Source organism: Bombina bombina, chromosome 5 (assembly GCF_027579735.1).
Source record: "Bombina bombina isolate aBomBom1 chromosome 5, aBomBom1.pri, whole genome shotgun sequence".
Taxonomy (NCBI): domain Eukaryota; kingdom Metazoa; phylum Chordata; class Amphibia; order Anura; family Bombinatoridae; genus Bombina; species Bombina bombina.
This window is the reverse complement of record NC_069503.1, coordinates 628845788-628864382: the sequence shown is the minus strand read 5'-3', so window position 1 is coordinate 628864382 and position 18595 is coordinate 628845788. Positions and strand designations below refer to the sequence as shown.

Sequence of the window (18595 nt, the reverse complement as noted above, 5' to 3'; positions counted from 1 at the left end):
GAACAGCTATCCTCAATAGGGATCGTAGTTCTCTTTGCCAGAGTACAAATAGCCCCTTCTACTTTAGGCACCGTGCACCATGAATCTATAATAGAGCCCGCAACAGGAAACATCTTTTTAAAGACGGGAGACGGGGAGAAAGGTATCCCTGGTTTCTCCCATTCCTGTGTAATAATCTCTGTCAAACGGTCTGGAACAGGAAACACTTTCACAGAGGAAGGAATATCCTAGTATTTGTTAAGCTTACTAGATTTTTAGGTTTGATAGCGACAGAAGGTTCAAAGCCGTCCAAAGTAGCCAGTACCCTCCTTTAATAGTACACGGAGGTGCTCAAGCTTAAATCTGAAGTTTACATCTTCAGAGTCAGACAAAGGAATTATATACTGTCCAAATCTGAGATTTTGCCCTCAGAGGCTACTGAGGTATCCTCTTCAGACTTATGAGGGAGAGCAACCTGTGTAGCAGCAGACAGAACAGACACCTTACACTCAGAAAAACTCTTAGATTTCCTCTTGCACTTCCCTAACATGTGGAAAGCAGATAAAGCTGCAGATACCGCTGAAGATATCTGTGCGTCAAAATCTGATGGCAAATAAACTCCTCCAGGAGGCTGGGAGGAATTGCAGGGCACTATATGTGTAGCCATTAAGGCTTGGGACATTTGAGGAGAAAGCTGTGGCATTGCCTGAACAGCATCATCCTGGGAGACATGAGGCTCAGAAACCAAAAGTTTATCTTTACATTTTAAAGTCTTTTCTACAAATGAGGAACACAATTGCATAGGTAAAACAATTTGGGCCTCAAGACACAAACATTTATCCATAGGAATAGACCACTGTTCCATCTCCATGGTAAAACAATTTGGGCCACTAAGAATCCCAGAAATAAAGGAATGACTAGGAGCAAACCCTTGTTCAATAAAAATAACACTGTCACTTTAAGAAATCAAATTTAATCTCTCAGAGCGATACATGCTTAGAATGAATCTTAAAGTACAAAGATCGACTGAGGTGCCCTACCTGACCCTTCAATCCCAAGTTGATAGAAAAAAACAGCTGCACCATCGATCGATAAACGATCCGATACCAAGGAGCTGTTTAAAATGGTGCCTCTCCGCACAGGAACTCAGCCGGAAGAGAAGGGAGGCGTGACGTGATCGGCATAAATTAAGATGCGCAGTAAACTAAAAGCGCACTATTTTTAGATCTTAGTATTTGTTAAATTGTCAATTACAAAACAAAGGTAGCAAAGATGAGCTCAAATGTACAATTTAAAAATATCTGTGCAGTAACTCCTTTTTTATCACATTCCTAATAAAATAAAGGTCCTATGAACTAAAATGTCATATACACAGCCTCAGGGGAGACATCCCATAAACCGTATGGGAAGTTAACCCCTTAGTCTCCATACATAAACTAAGTGCTTGCACACTGCTTAATAAAATCCTTCCTAAAGGATTAAATATGTCCCAAATAAATTCTGCAGAAAATTCTTCTTAAGTGCAAGTCTCCAAGACCTAGAAGACAAAAGCACTTACCTGCATATTCAGCTGTCCAGCAGGAAGACAGCTCACAAGGCATGACAGGACACATACTCCTATTAGAGACCTGTAGAAAAAGAAAGAACAGAGTAACCAACTCTGTCTTGTTATACCAAGGGCAGCAATATGTTCGAAAAATCAAGCAAGGACCTCCTCATCACTTTCTAACTGCTTAAAAGCCACCATTACTATTACTCAAGAGATTGACCTAGTGACACTTAACAGCTTTGCTGTGGTGCCTTTGCCATCCTCCAGCAGGCCAGGAATAGTAATTGGAATGACGTCATGGACTCTCCATGTCAGCAGAAAAGGATTCAATTAACTCACCACACAGCAAATTTCATTGCATTTATGGCGTCCACACTGACGTTTCTTGTTGCAGCGTTTATCACAAATAAATGTAAGATCACCTTTATAAAAAGAAAAAAAAAAAAAAGGATTCAATAAATCTGGTCTAGAATTTATTTGCTGTATTTCATGCCAGTGATTATAATTTCCGGACACCTACAGCTAAACGGCAGTCACCAATTCACAGTAATTTTAGGAGCAACAAGAAAATTCATTTCACACTTATACACTGCCAAAAATATCTTAACTGGTTTCAGAGAAGGAGAATTTCAAAAGCTAATTTCCTGGGGCCATCTGTAGTATTTGCATCTCAGCCAGGGCTTTCCCATCAAGGGCAAAATAATAAATAGAAAAAGGGTAAACTTATGCTCTAAAAGTGAAGGCTCAGAGGATGATTTATGTAAGTGTATGTAGTGTGTTCTTTTTCTTTTATATTCTAGGGTGATTTGATAAAAAAAATTAAGGAGAAGCTCACTGCATGTTATCTTCATATACATTTACTGTTAATTTATATAAAAAATATATTTATATAGCTTCAAATTATATATGTTGCAGACATTCTAGACAGAGGTCTATGATGGGGTTTGATAAGAGTTTGATTTCTCTCTTGAAAGGAATTATCTTGTAGGCATATACTTATATGCATTGATAAAACGATGTCTTCAAACTCAAAGCAGTACAACAGTATTCAGGTACTTCTGGGAAATACTTCCTTCTGCCTTTCTAAAAGTAGGTAGAAACCTCTCAGAAACCTTCAAGACACCCAACATATATTCCACCCCTTTCTGAAAAACTTCATCTAAGACCTTTGTAGACATTGGAAAATAAAAGTGGAAGATCAAAGAACTCAGGAGACACAAAATATTAAGAGATTAAAGGGACAGTAAAATAAAATTGTAATTTTACTTAAAATGTTTAATTTGGTGTAATAAAACAACCACAATGTGTTTTCATGAATTATTTATCTGAAAATTCCAGGTTTTGCCAGGAATGAGTCCTGCAAGAGATCCAGAACCCTACCTCTAGAAAATTCTATGCAGTGATTAGAGCCTCCTGCAATTTGAGTTTACTGTCCCTTTAAACTCTAAATAATTTGTGTCTCGAGTTCTTTGAACTTTTTTCCTTTTGTTTCCAATGTCAACATAAGTTTTAGCTGAAGTAATGTCTGTCTTCAGTGGACTGAAGCAAAAGGAGATTAAAAATAAACACTCAAGAAGCAGGTATGTGCCTGAACTGTAAAACTATGCAAATTGGTCTAGCAAAATAATGGTTTTAAATGCTTTTAAGAATTTATTTTGTACACATATCACAATGCAGTGCTTAATGGTTTAATATAATATACATATATAAAAACAATTATTGTCCCAAAAACTACCCTTAGAAGATAAGAAATTTGAGTTCTAAATAATATCTTGTTTTGATGAAAGATCAAATAAAGGTGAGAAGGGAGCTGAGCACCCAGCTCCTGAATATGTCTAGCTGTAAACAAGTCCATTAACATACAGTGCTTTTATTTTTTTCTTTCTCCTTGAAAATGCATGCTCCAAAAACATTATGGTTGTATTGGCTCCAGGGTGGCTACTCCAGAGCAAATATGGGAGTTCCATTCAAGTCATTTATAGGGCAGTCAGGCTTTCAGCTCTTTTTAACTGAAGAGATTTCTTATCAACTTATAAATTGTTTTAATCATATACGATTGCTGATTTTTTTTTTTCTTAAGACACTATTGTTTACATCTTTTTCTACTTATAGAGTTGTATTTTCTATCATTGCCTATTTTTTCAAGCTAAAGGGACATTAAACAACTCTTGCTTTTATTTTTTATAAAAATTGTGATTTGTCCTAAGCTCCCTAGAGGCCAAAAAGCAAAATCTGTAACCTAGGTTTTGATAATGCAGCTATTTGATTTGCAGCATTTACAGGTCACAGTATTTTCTTTTTAATCCTTCTAGTAAGTGTGGGATGAAGCACATTTTTACACAAAAGCACTTCTACAGTTTTATTTAGGACTTTTCTTTCAGGCCTATAATTGACCTGTTTCTAAAACAAGAACCACGTAATATTATGGCCTTCATATACTCTTACATGTCATGAAATGGCTTGAATGTTCCTTCCTGCTCTAGAATAATGAGATTGGGGTAAAAGCCCAGACACTGTTCCTGGATAGCAACAGGAATGCTCCAACATACAGAAGACTGTGCAAACACAGTTCAGAAGGCTCAGGCAGGATAGCCTGGAAGCCAAAAATATATTTTATCCAAGGTTCTAAGAGCCACGCTCCTTGAAAAAGCCTCAACTTGCATCTTTGTGATAAAGTCTGCACAAGAATGGCTGGAACATCCGGCATCCTTAGGCTTACTTTTGGACCTTCTTGAAAGACTGGTACTTCGGTTTAAAAAAAAAAAATGTTTGGCAATTCTTACAAAAGGAGATATGCTTGTTTTGAGCACAGGCAACATTTGGCTTATTATATAAATATATATCCCCAGACTATGTGAAGCATGTGAACATGTAAATACAAATAGAAGGTGGGCTATGAAGGTGCAGGTACTTCCCTCTCAACGCCTCCATCCACTGTGCTTACCTCAGCTACAGCCTCTATTAGACTAGCCCGTCCTAGGCAGTTCAAGCAGAATGCTAAGATCTAAATCAGTAACAGCATCTTAACCCAGGGGCTCGGTGGACAAGTCCACATTTCCCCTTGGGATGGTTGTGGGTCCACAAGGAGGAGCTCACTGTAGGCCACGGTATTGGTGGACAAGGAACACCACAAAATGAGTAGGGGCGCTCTGGAACGTCTCCCAAAAGGTTCTTCAGTAAGGGACTTCAATAAATAGAGAGATTGGTGGACAAGTCCACAGGGAGGCCTGCAACATTTATCACTAAGAAAAGACCTTTCACTGCCTGGCTGATAACTCCTTGTCTGCCTCTCTTAACTACAGGTTACTGCGAGAAGGACTTCAGATTGGTTAGAGATCCCCTTTCAAACGATAAGTATATCATGTACTTCACATTCACCTAACTCCTCATCAAGAATGCAAAAAAAATAAATAACAGAGGATCATGGGAAGTGGGAGGGAAGGGATTTAAACCTCTGTTCTACTGGTGTGTCTTTTGCCTCAGGAAGGGGAATATCCCAACACATGAAAAAAGACAACTGATCCAGAAAGACAGGATAAGTACATTTCACCTTGTTGAAGATTGCATGAGTGAGACAGTATACCCAACTTTAACCAGAATACATTACCCTGAAAGTGTGATAGAAATATAGATTTTTTTGAATATCCTTCACATATAATTGTCTGCAAAGGTCCTGCATCCCTGGAGTAAAATGGCAAATCCTCGTCATAATTCCCGCCCCCCCCCCCAAAAAAAAAAGTTAAAACAAAGCACCCTCTAAAAACAATTCAGAATCAGGATACTAGTGTGATATGGTTAAACAAAGCCTTCCATATGCGTTTATGGCTGCACTCTGTCTTTGTTCACTAACCATATCTAAGTAGACCCAGGAGCTGTGAGCTAGCTGCTGATTGGTAGCTGCACATTTCTGACTCTTGTCATTGGCTTACTGATGTATTTAGCAAGCTCCCAGTAGTGCATTGCTGCTCCTTCAACAAAGGATACCAAAAGAATTAAGTAAATATGATAATAGAAGTCAATTGTAAAGTTGTTTAAAAATCTATGCTCTGGTTCCGGTGGAGGAGGAGCAAGGTGCTAGCTGCTCTGCTCACTGCTCCAGTCCTACAGCTGCTGGCGGTTTCTCTCGCGCCTCACCCCAATTAGAGGGGTAGCTAATTGGTTAGCTTGAGACAACGCCTCTGGAACCTGAACAGCGTTGCTACACCTCGCTGTATTGCAAATTAAAACTAGCCAAAGGGAAGGAAAACCCTCTAAGACTAATGTTGTTAATATTTAAAATGTCTTCTGAATAAATATTCATATTGAATGGAAAACCCCTGTTCCTAACTAGTTACACGGAACAAAGAAAGGAGAAATAACCTGCTAGCAAAGAGAAAAGTAAAAACTCTCCATAACACACCTGACAAGCAGAAGGATTCCTTTGCTCTGTTCCAGCAAAGACAAGTGTACCCTTTCTTTAATTCTGGACTCTCCTGTGTGCACCTCAGGACACGGCTGCTGGCGGGGAGCTGAGCGGCCACTTGTAATCGTGCTTGCCCCTGAGAAGTTTTGTTCCTTTTCCTATCTGTGGACCGGATCCCTCTCCCCGCACGCTTGACGACTTGTCCCCTATGCCTACCTTGACAGGACTGAACGAATCACTGGACAGGAGTCGGTAAGATAAGCGGCCCATGGAAGAGAACACCTCAGCATAGAGGAAGCCTGTCTGACTCTCCTCGATCCTCACTTTCCAAATCACCTGGGCTCTCTTCCCCCCTAGGATTGTGATTCCGGCCTGACATCGGCACCCCGGTGGTGTTAGCATCGTAAGCCCAGCCTCTGCATTCCGCTGTTGGACCCTCCCCTCTCCCACCGGTGCTGCGAGAGAGGGGTAGGAGCTGATACCCTAAAGGTGAAAGGGTGAAGAAATTTGCGGAAGATCTCTGCACAAAGTTCTAAAGGCTGGGGTGCTAACTCTCTCTCCTCTCCCACCGGTGCTGCGTGAGAGGAGGAGAGACTGCCAGATATCCCGGGAAGGGGCCCGAGAGGAGTATAATTAGGCTCAGCATAACCGCCTCTTGATCCGCGGACGGCAAGGGAAGCAGCGTGCGAGGGGAGGTAAGTTTGTCTGTCTTGTCAGACTCAGCACACATCAAAGCTCGAAACATATTAGGCTTTAAAAACGCACAGGGGAAGCAGCGGGCAAGCACACACATAAAAGGTACAAGGACTAAACAGGGGCTATAGCTTCGCTAGAAAGCAGAAAAGTTTTTTAAAGAAAAAGAACAAAAAGAAAAATATCTGGCCGGGGGCAGAAGGGCCTTCTGATCTCTTCTTTTTTCTTCTCCTCACAATAAATAACTGTTAAAGAGGTAAAAGTTACTCCAAGAGGAATGTCTGGAGAAGGGAATGAGAGCTAACGAAAATATGCTGAACTAAATATAAACATACGCTCTCTTAAGGACATTAAGTGGCTCTCTTTTTTTCTTTTTCTTTGTGTTAGCTGCTATAAAAAAAAAAAAAAAATGTAAATGTTTGACTGATAAAAGAAGGGGAAGGGAAGGAGGGAAGGGGAAGGGTGAAAAAAGGAAGGAAAAGAGAAGGAAAATTGTGATTGTATGCACTCTTCTCTCTACCCCTGCATTTAGTTTTTTTTACTAAAAAAAACCTCCTTACTACATGTCTCAGGCCATAAATGGTCTAAAGGGTTGATTGCAGAAGTACTGAGTTAAGTACAAATTATACTGAATGGAAATTGAATTAAATAGTAGGCAGCTCCTGGTCACCTATGGCTTCTGATCTGGGCTGTAGAGGTATTAGTTTTCTAACCTTTGTACTCATAGAAAGGAATTAGTTTTGCACATGACATGAGCTGGGTAATGACACTTTGAGTAAAAATTAAACATATTAAGAATACCTGTTGAAAATATATGGTTCAATACCCTTTTATTATATTAATAAAGGTGCCAACCTTAAGTGAGTATAGGCAGGTATAGAACTGAAAAAGAGATAAAGGTGGAGAGGGAAATAGTTAAGTTATATTAAAAACACTGACAAAAGGATAGAATGTGTCACATTGTTACTTTTTGAAAAAGGCACAGAGAGTGGCAAATTATTTGGAGGCAGATACAAATCATAAGAAGCCCTTAAATAATTAACTCACTGCTATATATTTTGCTGTTAAGCTTTAAATTCTTTTTCTTTACTGATATGTAAAAGAAAACATACACATACAATCTTAGTGTCAGGCACTGATATGGTACTAGTTTTCTTATTTTCTGCATATATAGAAAGGAATTTTGCACATGACATGAGCTGGGTAATGATACTCTGAGTAACACAGAACTGAAAAAGAGATAAAGGAGGTGAGAGAAAAATATGCTGTTCTAAAATACACTGACTAAGGGATAGAAAGTGTCATATTGATACTTTTTGAAAAAAAGGCACAGAGAGTGGCAATTTATTTGGAGGCCGGTACAAATTATAAGGAGCCCTTAAATAATTAACTCACTGCTACACATCTAGCTGTTAAACTTTAAATCCTTAGTGATATGTAAATTGTATACACACAATTCTAGGGCTAGGCACTGATATCACTTGTGCAAACCTGGGACCTTTAAAACAACTGCTAGTAAGCCATTGCACAAATACCTATTTCTCCTTCTGAGATCTAAAAACTAGTCCTGAAAGCAGAGGCTGCAGGATTAGGGGAAGCTAAAAGCAAAACTGCTATTTCATTAAACAAAAACTATAATAGTAATCAATATTAAACCAGAGACTTCAGGTAAACTTAATCCTAAATATTGTCTCCTCACACGGCTGAAAAAGAGAATATATCACAAATATAAGATCGCACACTAGTCACTTTAAAAACACGTCTGTATACATAAATAGCACTTGGGTGGATCTCACCCATCTTCCCCTTTTTTTTTTTTTTCCTTTCTCTTTTTCCCCCTTCCCCTCACTATACCTCACAAGAGCACTTCACAATCCCCTCCCTTTTTTTTATTTTATTTTTTTATATATATTCACGATTGCACGTGGTTTCTTTCCTTGGGATAACGTAATATTTATGGATAAATTTTTGCATGGTCACTCAAAAACCTCTCCATCAGCCATGGCGGGGAGAAGAGACAAAAAAAATAAAACTACACCTGAACCTCTGACAGAGACACAAATAGCAGGGGTTAAACCCCTCACATATAATGAATCTCTAGATATGCAAACACTGGTAAATAATATACTGATCGCATTAACTTCCTAAATTTGATTTTCTCAAGGTAGAAATAAAACAGGATATTGCTGCTTTGTCTACTGAAATTAAACAGTTTGCGCATAGAATCTCTGAGGCCGAACAAAGGATTTCGGAATTAGAGGATAAGACCTCATTCTATAAATCTGCTCTTGAATTATCAAATAATACAATAACGAAAATGCAAAATAAGATCGAAGACTTAGAGGATAGGTCAAGACGAAATAATCTAAGGGTTATAGGGGTTCCAGAAAGCAAACAATATGAAGATCTAGGAAAAACTACTCCTCAATTACTCTACCTCGGCTACTCCAGATTCCAGAATCCCATCCTCAGATAATAATTGAGAGGGCTCATAGAATAGGCTCACCTATTCAAAGTAAAGTAAACACAAGACCCAGACCAATCATTGCAAAAATCTTAAATTTTCAACACAAAGTGACACTACTTCAGGCATACCGCAAACATCAACCTATCTTTTTAGAAGGCACAAAAATCTTACTGTTTCAGGACTATTCATCTGAAACAGCTACAAAAAGAAGGGAACTCGCTCCACATTGTACAAAATTTATTAAGCAAGGTGCAACTGCTATCTTACTTTACCCGGCAAAACTAACAATAGTATTAGAAGGTCATAGTTATATGTTTGACTCAGCTCAGGATGCCGAAAGATTCTATAAGGAAACATATTCTACAGCAGCAGAACAGAGTAGAGATATAGTTAACTGAGACTAAAGCTGGCTCGTTGCTCTTGATTCCTTCTTTGCATTATTAAAATGGAAGAAATTGAGTTTAAAGGTCACAGAGGGAGTGGGAAAGTACTTCCTCTGAGGGGTTGGTTTGGTTGGGATATTAGGGATATTAAAATTTTGCTATACCTGTTATGTGGGACCCTTTTTTTTTTTTTTCTTTTTTCTTTTCCTCTCTCTTGTTCTCTCTTTTTCTCTTTCTAAGTATTTGCTAGATGAGTATAAAAAATAAGCTTAAAATGACATCTTGGAATATAGGAGGTCTTACTTCCCCTATCAAACGTAAGACAATCCTCTCTTATTTAAAAAAAAAAACAATACTGATCTGGCCTTTTTTACAGGAAACTCACTTAAAACCAGAAGAAGTTCGCAAGCTCAAGACCTCTTGGGTTAAGGAAGTTATTTTTTCTTCTACATCTAAAAGGAAAAGCGGGGGGTAGCAATCCTGCTAGGTAAGAAAATCCCATATGAAGTTATACAAGTAGAAACAGATGAAGAGGGTAGATATATTATTGTTAAAATTAAAAATCTTAAATATTTCTGTACACACTCTGTAATGTCTACGCTCCTAATGTTTTCAATCTTCATTTCTGGGAAAAATTACAGAACAAACTTATGGTATGGGCAGAGGGGTATTTGATCCTCTGTGGGGATTTTAATATGGCACCTATATTTCCTATAGATAGGCTTAGACAGGAATCTACTTAAAAAAAAAACAAAGAGAAATAACCTAGAAACTAAACTATTCCTCAAACTAAATAAAAACCTGAAAGTTTGTGATATCTGGAGACTCCAGAATACAGATGTTAAAGAGTACACGTGTTACTCCCGAGCACATAAAACATTATCGAGGATAGATCTTTTTTTGGTGGACGAAAGAATCTGTAAATCCCAGATAAAAGCCGAGATCTCACCAATTACAATATCAGACCATGCTCCTATTTATCTAGTTATTCAACTTGATAACCTTAAGAAAGGGATCAGATCTTTTCAGTTTCCGCGTTATCTGGCTTCTAACAATAAATTAAAAAACTGGGTGAATTCCAAGTTCCGTGAATTCGCCCAACTAAATCATGAACACAAAAACAGACCGTCCTTGTTCTGGGAAACAGCCAAGGCAGTTTTAAGAGGGGAAATACTGGCCTATAGTATAGCCAGTACTAAGAAGCTGAAGCTAAGAGAGGGGGAGCTTCTGAAGGCAGTAACGAACGCCTATAATCGACACTTATATATGAAAACTACAGAGAGCTGGTCTAAGTACATATCAGCACTAGCGGACAGGGACTCCTTTTTACTGTACAAAACAACACAAAGGGAATTAAGACTTCAGGCTAAATTATATCATTATGGGAATAAAACAGGGAAACTTTTGGCAAATCTGGTTAGACGGGATAAAGCATCCCCTATAATAGATACGATTATAACAGAGGAAAAGTGTCTTAAAAACACCAACTGAATTGATTGGAGTATTTGAAGAATACTATAGAACTCTGTATACTGCTAAAACTCAAATTTTATAGAACGTGAGGAATTCTGGAAGAACATAAACTCACCCGGTCTTACCCCTGATGATCTAGATAAATTATATTCTCCCATTTCTGAACAAGAAACTCTATTGACTATTCAAAATCTAGCTTTAAACAAAGCTTCCGGGCCAGATGCCCTCCCTAATGAAATATATAAAATAATGGCTCCTGAAATAACAAGTTATTTAACCTCTTTATATAACGAAATATATATCAAAGGCCTGACTCCATCATCTGACTTTCTCGCCTCAAATACAGTTCTCATTTTAAAATCTGGAAAAGATCCAAAGAGGAAAGAATCGTACCGACCTATTGCACTACTAAACACAGATTACAAGATACTAATGACGATACTGGCAGGAAGGCTTCAATCCCTTCTTCCTAATATCATTCACACAGACCAAGCTGGGTTTCTACAGAAGCGTAATTCATCCGCTAAAATCAGGGAAGTATTCCTTACTATAGAGTATTTTAAAGTAATGGGAGATTTAGGGGATGGGAGGGAAGAGGATGCCCCTGACAAGGCAATTATCTTCATCGATGCTGAGAAAGCATTTGATTCGGTACATTATGATCACTTATCTTTTACCTTAAAGAAGTTTGGTCTGGGGGGCAATTTTCTTCGTTTCTTTGATAATTTATACAAAAATGCCTCAACCAGAATCATAGTGAATGGAGATTTATCCCATGACATAAAACTAGGTAGAGGAACAAGGCAGGGGTGTCCTCTTTCCCCACTCTTATTTGATCTAGCTATAGAACCATTGGCTAATGCAATTCGGCAACAATTAGAAGGTATTAGGATTAATAAGAAGGAGATGCGAATGGCGCTTTATGCGGATGATGTTCTGATATATATTTCAAATACTGCCAAAAACATACCTAAATTGCTCAAAATAATCTATCAATTTGGCTCATTTTCAGGCTATAGAGTGAACACCATAAAGTCAGAGTTATTGTGGATTAAACAAACAAAACACTCTACTCTGGAAATTCCTTTTAGTATAGTTAAAGATGCAGTTAAATATTTGGGAATATGGATATCGGATAATCCTGAGAACTGGTATAATCTGAATATCCTCTTGGTCCTCAAAAAAGTAAAAGAGGCATTCAAAAACTGGCAGATGCTCCCCCTCTCTTTATCAGGTCGCATAGCCTTGTATAAAATGACTCTCTTACCAAAAATATTATATGTACTTCAAAATACTCCAACTATCCTCAAATCTAAGGATGTTCTTTCTTTCAACTTAGCCTTACGATTATTTATATGGCAGAATAAAAAGCCCAGAATTTCCTTAGTTAAATTAGCTCTACCTACGAAACTCGGAGGTCTCTCTCTCCCAGATCTACGTATGTATAATCAGCTGTTTTTAGCACGTATCATAGCAGATTGGTTAACAAGTAATAACTATATCACAAATATAGAGCTGGATTCTAATGTATCATATCCAGCTGACTTAAGGGCCTTAGTACACTGTAATGAAAACGTGCTTCCTTTAATAATAAAAAAAATTAGATCAATACGCAATCCAATCTTTATGTGGAAAAAGGTCTGTAAGATGTTATCTATAGAACATCGAGTATCAAAAAATAATCCATTGTTAAATAATCCGCAGTTTGAAGCAGGTATGCAATCAGCTATTTTCTCGCAATGGAAGACTCAAGGGCTTATATATGTACATCAAGTATTAGACTTCGAGACGAAGGGTACTAGAACTTTCAACTCCCTAAAGGAAGAATTTAATATTCCAAAAAAATTTTTTTTTTGCATATTTACAGGCAAGGCATTATGCTGCCAGTCTTACATCCAAATATGGATGGGACTGGTCTCTGGGAAAGATAGAAAACTGGCTTCTTTTAGTTAGAAATGGATTCATTTCAATTTCTTATATATACCAGAATTTGGTTTCCATTAAAGGTACAGAAGTTATTGAAAAAATTAGTGAAAAATGGGCTGAGATGCTAAGAATAGAAACTCTTGACACCAAGGTAATTACTGAGTCAGTCCAAGTAGTTGCTAGGACAACTCTTTCGGCAACATGGAGAGAGGGGCAGGTTAAGCTCCTTCACATGTCATATTTTACACCGAAAAAAGGAGCACAGTGTTTGAATCCTAGATTTAATGTATGCCCAAAATGCTCTCTGCCTCAGGCTAATTTAATACATATGTTCTGGGATTGTCCAAAAACAAAAAACTTCTGGTTGAAGGTTCAATACTGGATGGATAAAACGTTGGGTCTCCCCCCTATGTCTTTTTCACCGTTAATGGTGATATTATTAGCTCACGAAGGGGAATTACCCCTTAATAATAGGAAAATGGTTAACTTAATAATATTAGCAGGAAGATACTTAATCTTAAAGAAATGGAAGAATCGAGCAATTCCGAGTGTTAAAGAAATTAAAAATTGCTTAAAAAAACAATGCATGATTGAACAAGTGGACACTGACTTACAGAGTGAGACAGATGTAAAGAAGTTTTTTGTAAAGTGGTCTATTTTTATAAAAACTTTCCTTCCTACGGAAATTGAGTATATAATATACCCATTTAGAAATACTGAACTAGTATTGTTAGGTATCTGGTGAATTTAACTGCTATTTATTCTCTTATTTTTCCTCTTTCTAAAACCCTTTTTTATTCTTTGTTTTTTTTTTTTTTTTTCTTTTCTTTTTTTACAGGTAACAGTTTACCAATATAATTAGAATACTGAGAACCAGTATAGGGAAGTGTATAAAATATAAAAACCCAGCAGAATGTGCAGTTTTTTATTTTTGGATGACTTATTGTGTATATTCATATAATCACATTGTCTAAAGACATTTCTTTTTTAATACTCTTTGATTGTTATCTTATGTTTGACTATTATCATGTAATTAATGTCTGATTATCATTATGTATTAATGGCCCTGTGAGGCGCAAAAATATGTTATTGAGCTTTGATGTATCCTCTGCTGGATATAAATAAACAATTTAAAAAAAAAAAAATCTATGCTCTTTCTGATTAATAACAATTTTTTTTGTGTGTCCCTTGAATTTAAAATAAAGATATTCATGCTTATTTTTTACAAGGTCAACAGGTACTATTAAGAGACAAACTACTTGCCAGCAGGCTTGTTTACTTGGGATTTTACTATTATAACTACCAGCTTGTGTCACATTGGTCATGGGTTCTGTGTAAAACATGCACTCTTCTAGCAATGCTTACCTTCATTCTGAATCAGTGCACAGGAAACTTCCTATGAAAGAAAAAAAAATATCAGGGGTTTTAACAGACACAAAACACTCTAAAACATGTGTTACGACTCCAGCTTTCTACAAATGTTGCGTGCCCCACGAGCTGGACGCCAAAGAGGGCATGCAACGATTTGAGGAAGCCCGATTCGTTGGGCTAAAGAAAGCAGGAGATGCGGGCAGATGATCGGCGTTATGTTTACCATAACCCAATGGTTTGATTTTAAAAACTAAGCATCTTTGCAAACTTTAATGGATTAAAATTGCCCCTGTTTTTAAGATTATTTTTAACAATTCATTAACGTTTACAATCACTTTAACAAACACAATGATTGTAACTATTATTTGGAGAAAGTCAACACAGCATACTTGAATTCACTTGTTTAAATGTATTTCCATCACAATCATTTTATACTTGTACTTTACATATAAAATAGGAGGTAGATTTTAACTATAGATTTTACCCTTCTTTAATACGAACCCCTTTGAAGAAACGTAATAAAGGTTACAATGTCCAACATTGAGAAAGCAATACTAGCGAAACGCATTTGATGCTCATTTTTAGTGTGTCCTCCATGTGTTTTTGTATTATTTCTTCATAATGTTTTTTAGCAGATGTTTATTGTAATGAAGGATTTTTTTTAAGCTTGTTGTTCCGTTTGCCTAAAAATTTGTTCCCGTATCAAAACACAATAGTCTAATTTTATTTTGTTCAAGAAAGAGCTATTTGAGCCTAAGTGAATTTATTTGGTTTAAACAACAACTAGAATACAGAAGAATTGCATAATCAACAAATGCATAACAAAATGACTTAGAATACAATTATATAAAGCTCTATGGGCTTATAAGATTTTCTAAGAAATAGATATTTATATACACATCATTGACTGTAATTTTATAACACAAAATGTACCATAAACCTTACATTCTATGTTTGAGGAAAGCAGGGGAGAAACTTGCAAGTAGCCCTTGAAAGAAAAAAAAATTATGCTTACCTGATAAATGTATTTATTTCTTGACACGGTCCACGGATCATAAATTACTGTTGGGAATATCACTCTTTGACAGCAGGAAGAGGCAAAGAGCACCACAGCAAAGCTGTTAAGTATCACTTCCCTTCCCCACAACCCCCCAGTCATTCGACCGAAGGAAAAGGAAAGAAAGGAAATAACACAAGGTGCAGAGGTGCCTGAGGTTTATATAAAAAAAAAACTGTCTGAAAAACAGGGAAGGCCATGGACTCACTGTGTCAAGAAATAAATAAATTTATCAGGTAAGAATAAATTTTGTTTTCTTTCTTAAGACACGGTGAGTCCACGGATCCTCAATTACTGTTGGGAATCAATACCCAAGTTGGAGGACACAGATGATACAGGAGGGCAAGATAGGTAACCTAAACAGAAGGCACCACAGTTCACAGAACCTTTCTCCCAAAAGAAGCCTCAGCGGAGGCAAAAGTATCAAATTTATAGAATTTGGAAAAAGTGTGCAAAGAAGACCAAGTCACAGCCTTACAAATCTGTTCAACAGAGGCCTCATTCTTGAAGTCCCAAGAAGAAGACCGCCCTAGTGGAATGAGCAGTAATTCTCTCAGGAGGCTGCTGTCCAGAGAGAAAGAGAAGTGTCTGTAGCTTTCTGGCCTTTATGTTTACCAGAAAAGCAAACAAAAAGGGCAGAAAACTGACGAACGTTCTTCGTAGCCTGCAGATAGAATTTAAGAGCCTGCACAACGTCTAAGTTGTGCAACAAACATTCTAATTGAAAAGGAGGATTAGGACAGAGAGAAGGAACTACACTTCCTGATTAATATTTCTGTCCAAAACAACCTTAGGAAGAAAACCAAACTTGGTACAGAGATCTGCCTTATCTGCATGAAATATGAGATAAGGATAATCACACTGCAAAGCGGAGAGTTCAGAAACCCTCCGAGCAGAAGAAATTGCAAAAAGAAACAAAACTTTTCAAGATGATAACTTAATATCTATGGAATGCATAGGCTCAAACGGAGCCTGATGTAAAACTTTAAGAATCAAATTAAGGCTCCAAGGTGGAGCAACTGATTTAAACACAGGCCTGATTCTGACCAGGGGCTGACAAAAGGATTGGACACTCAGGAACGTCCGCCAGACGCTTGAGTAACAGAATAGATAAAGCAGAAATCTGACCTTTAAGGGTACTGACAGATGACCCCTTCTCAAGGCCTTCCTGGAGAAAAGACAAGATCCTTGGGAACCTAACCTTACTCCGAGAATATCCCTTAGACTCACACCAAAAAAGATATTTATGCCATATCTTATGGTAAATCTTTCAAGTGACAGGCTTACGAGCCTGAATCATGGTCTCAATGACCGACTCAGAAAATCCAGGTTTAGCTAAAATCAAGGGTTCAATCTCCAAGAAGTCAGCTTCAGAGAAACTAGGTTTGGATGACGAAAGCGCCCCTGAAGAAGAAGGTCTCCATGGAGGTAAAGATTACATTTCTACTAGATCCGCATACCAGATCCTGCGAGGCCACGCAGGAGCTATAAGAATCACTGATGATCTCTCCTGCTTGATCCGAGCGATGACTCGATGGAGAGTAAACGGAGGAAATATATATGCCAACCTGAAGTTCCAAGGAACTGCCAGAGCATCTATCAGAAAAGCTTAAGGGTCTCTCAACCTCGAGCCGTACTTTGGGAGCTTGGTGTTCTGACGAGACGCCATCAGATCCAGTTCCGGTAATCCCCATTTGGATGTTAACCTGCAGAATACTTCCGGATGGAGTTCCCACTCCACAGGATGGAAAGTCTGTCTGCTCAGGAAGTCCGCTTCCCAATTGTCCACTCCTGGAATGTGGATACTTTAAGAAACTTTGGGAACAGCACACATAAGAGGTGAGTGCACGGTAGACTTCAGAGCGCTGCCAAGCCCTGAGACAGTAATACCAAAAGAAAGCAGGGTCTCCAGCACATATAATCACTTTATTTTACACAGACAGCGACGTTTCAGGGATCACAGCCCCATATTCATGCTTGGTATTAGTACATAGGCCTTTTACATCTTTAAATACCCAAAATTTGGCGCCTTCTCCCTTCTGACTATGAGAAGAGCTCCCTCTACTGGCCAATGTTATACATGCACTAGAATTGCTAAATACAAAGTATCTAAAAATTGATTACAAAGCATATAATTTTATCAATTCATTGAAACAAATATTCTTTAAAATTTCATATAAATCCTTAAAAACAATTTATAGCTAGAATTAAGTTTAGGAATTATGGATAATTTGGATAAACTCACAAGGAGCACATTACAAGAGAAAAAACAGCTTAAATCGAAGTCCCTATTGAGGCCTTTTGGTGTCATACTGTCTAATTTATGGACCCACCACATCTCTCTTTGTTTCAATACACGTTCCCTATCGATACCTCTTCTGTTAGGGGGGATGTGGTCAATGACCTGCCACCTAAGTTGGCTTATGTTATGCCCTTTCTCCAAAAAATGTTTGGACAAGGGCGCCTCTTTATTTTGACACCTGATGTTGGACCTATGCTGACATATGCGGTCTCTCACCTATGTAGATAAAGGAACAAGGACATTTAATGAGATACACGACATGGGTAGTTTCACATGTATAAAATCCCTTAATGGGAAACTTTTTCCCACTATGTGGATGATGGAAGAATGCTCCTTTTATTATTGCATGACAACTCATGCAACTTAGGCAAGGGAAAGTACCCATGTTCTTTTTACTTAAATGCTGTTGTCTATTCTGTATATTAATACCTAAGTCTGTATGGACAAGGTGGTCTCTTAAACTTTTGACTCTTTTATGTGCCATTAAAGGTGGTTCCTGTAATTGTGCAATATTGGTGTTGCATTCTTTGAGTATATGCCAATTTTTACGTATCAGACTTGATATCTTATTACGTAATGGGCTATACTGACTGACAAACACTAGTCTATTATCCTTTTGATTTTTATCCCTAATGTCACCTAAAGTCTCTATAGTGTGTTCCAACCGTTTTTTTGGATATCCTCTGTCACTAAACTTTTTAGACATCTCTCTGGACCTCACCTTGCGGGTCTCCTCATTATCTACAATCCTATTCACTCTTAACAGCTGACTCCTAGGGAGTGAGTTCACTAGTGGTCTGGGATGAAAACTGTTAAACTTCAATATGCTATTCTTGTCAGTCTCCTTTCTATATAAATCAAATTCAAGGGAATAACCTTTTTTGAGAACCAGTTTGTCCAGGAAAGGTATGCTCTCTTCACTAAAATTTAATGTGAAGGAAAGATCCCTCACTTCAGAGTTGAGCTCACTTACAAATTGTACAAGGGACTCCA

At 37.7% G+C, this 18595-nt stretch overlaps 1 protein-coding gene across 1 annotated transcript in view; it reads right to left on the bottom strand.

Moving 5' to 3' along the window:
* NFX1 (nuclear transcription factor, X-box binding 1) overlaps window positions 1–18595 on the bottom strand; it is a 588547-nt gene that overhangs the window by 146427 nt on the left and 423525 nt on the right. Inside the window, exons 11-12 of the mRNA XM_053714588.1 lie at window positions 14238–14268; window positions 1868–1950 (exon numbers count right to left, since the gene is read on the bottom strand). Of these exons, the coding sequence (XP_053570563.1) occupies window positions 1868–1950; window positions 14238–14268 (114 nt within the window). The remainder of the gene's footprint in view (window positions 1–1867; window positions 1951–14237; window positions 14269–18595) is intronic.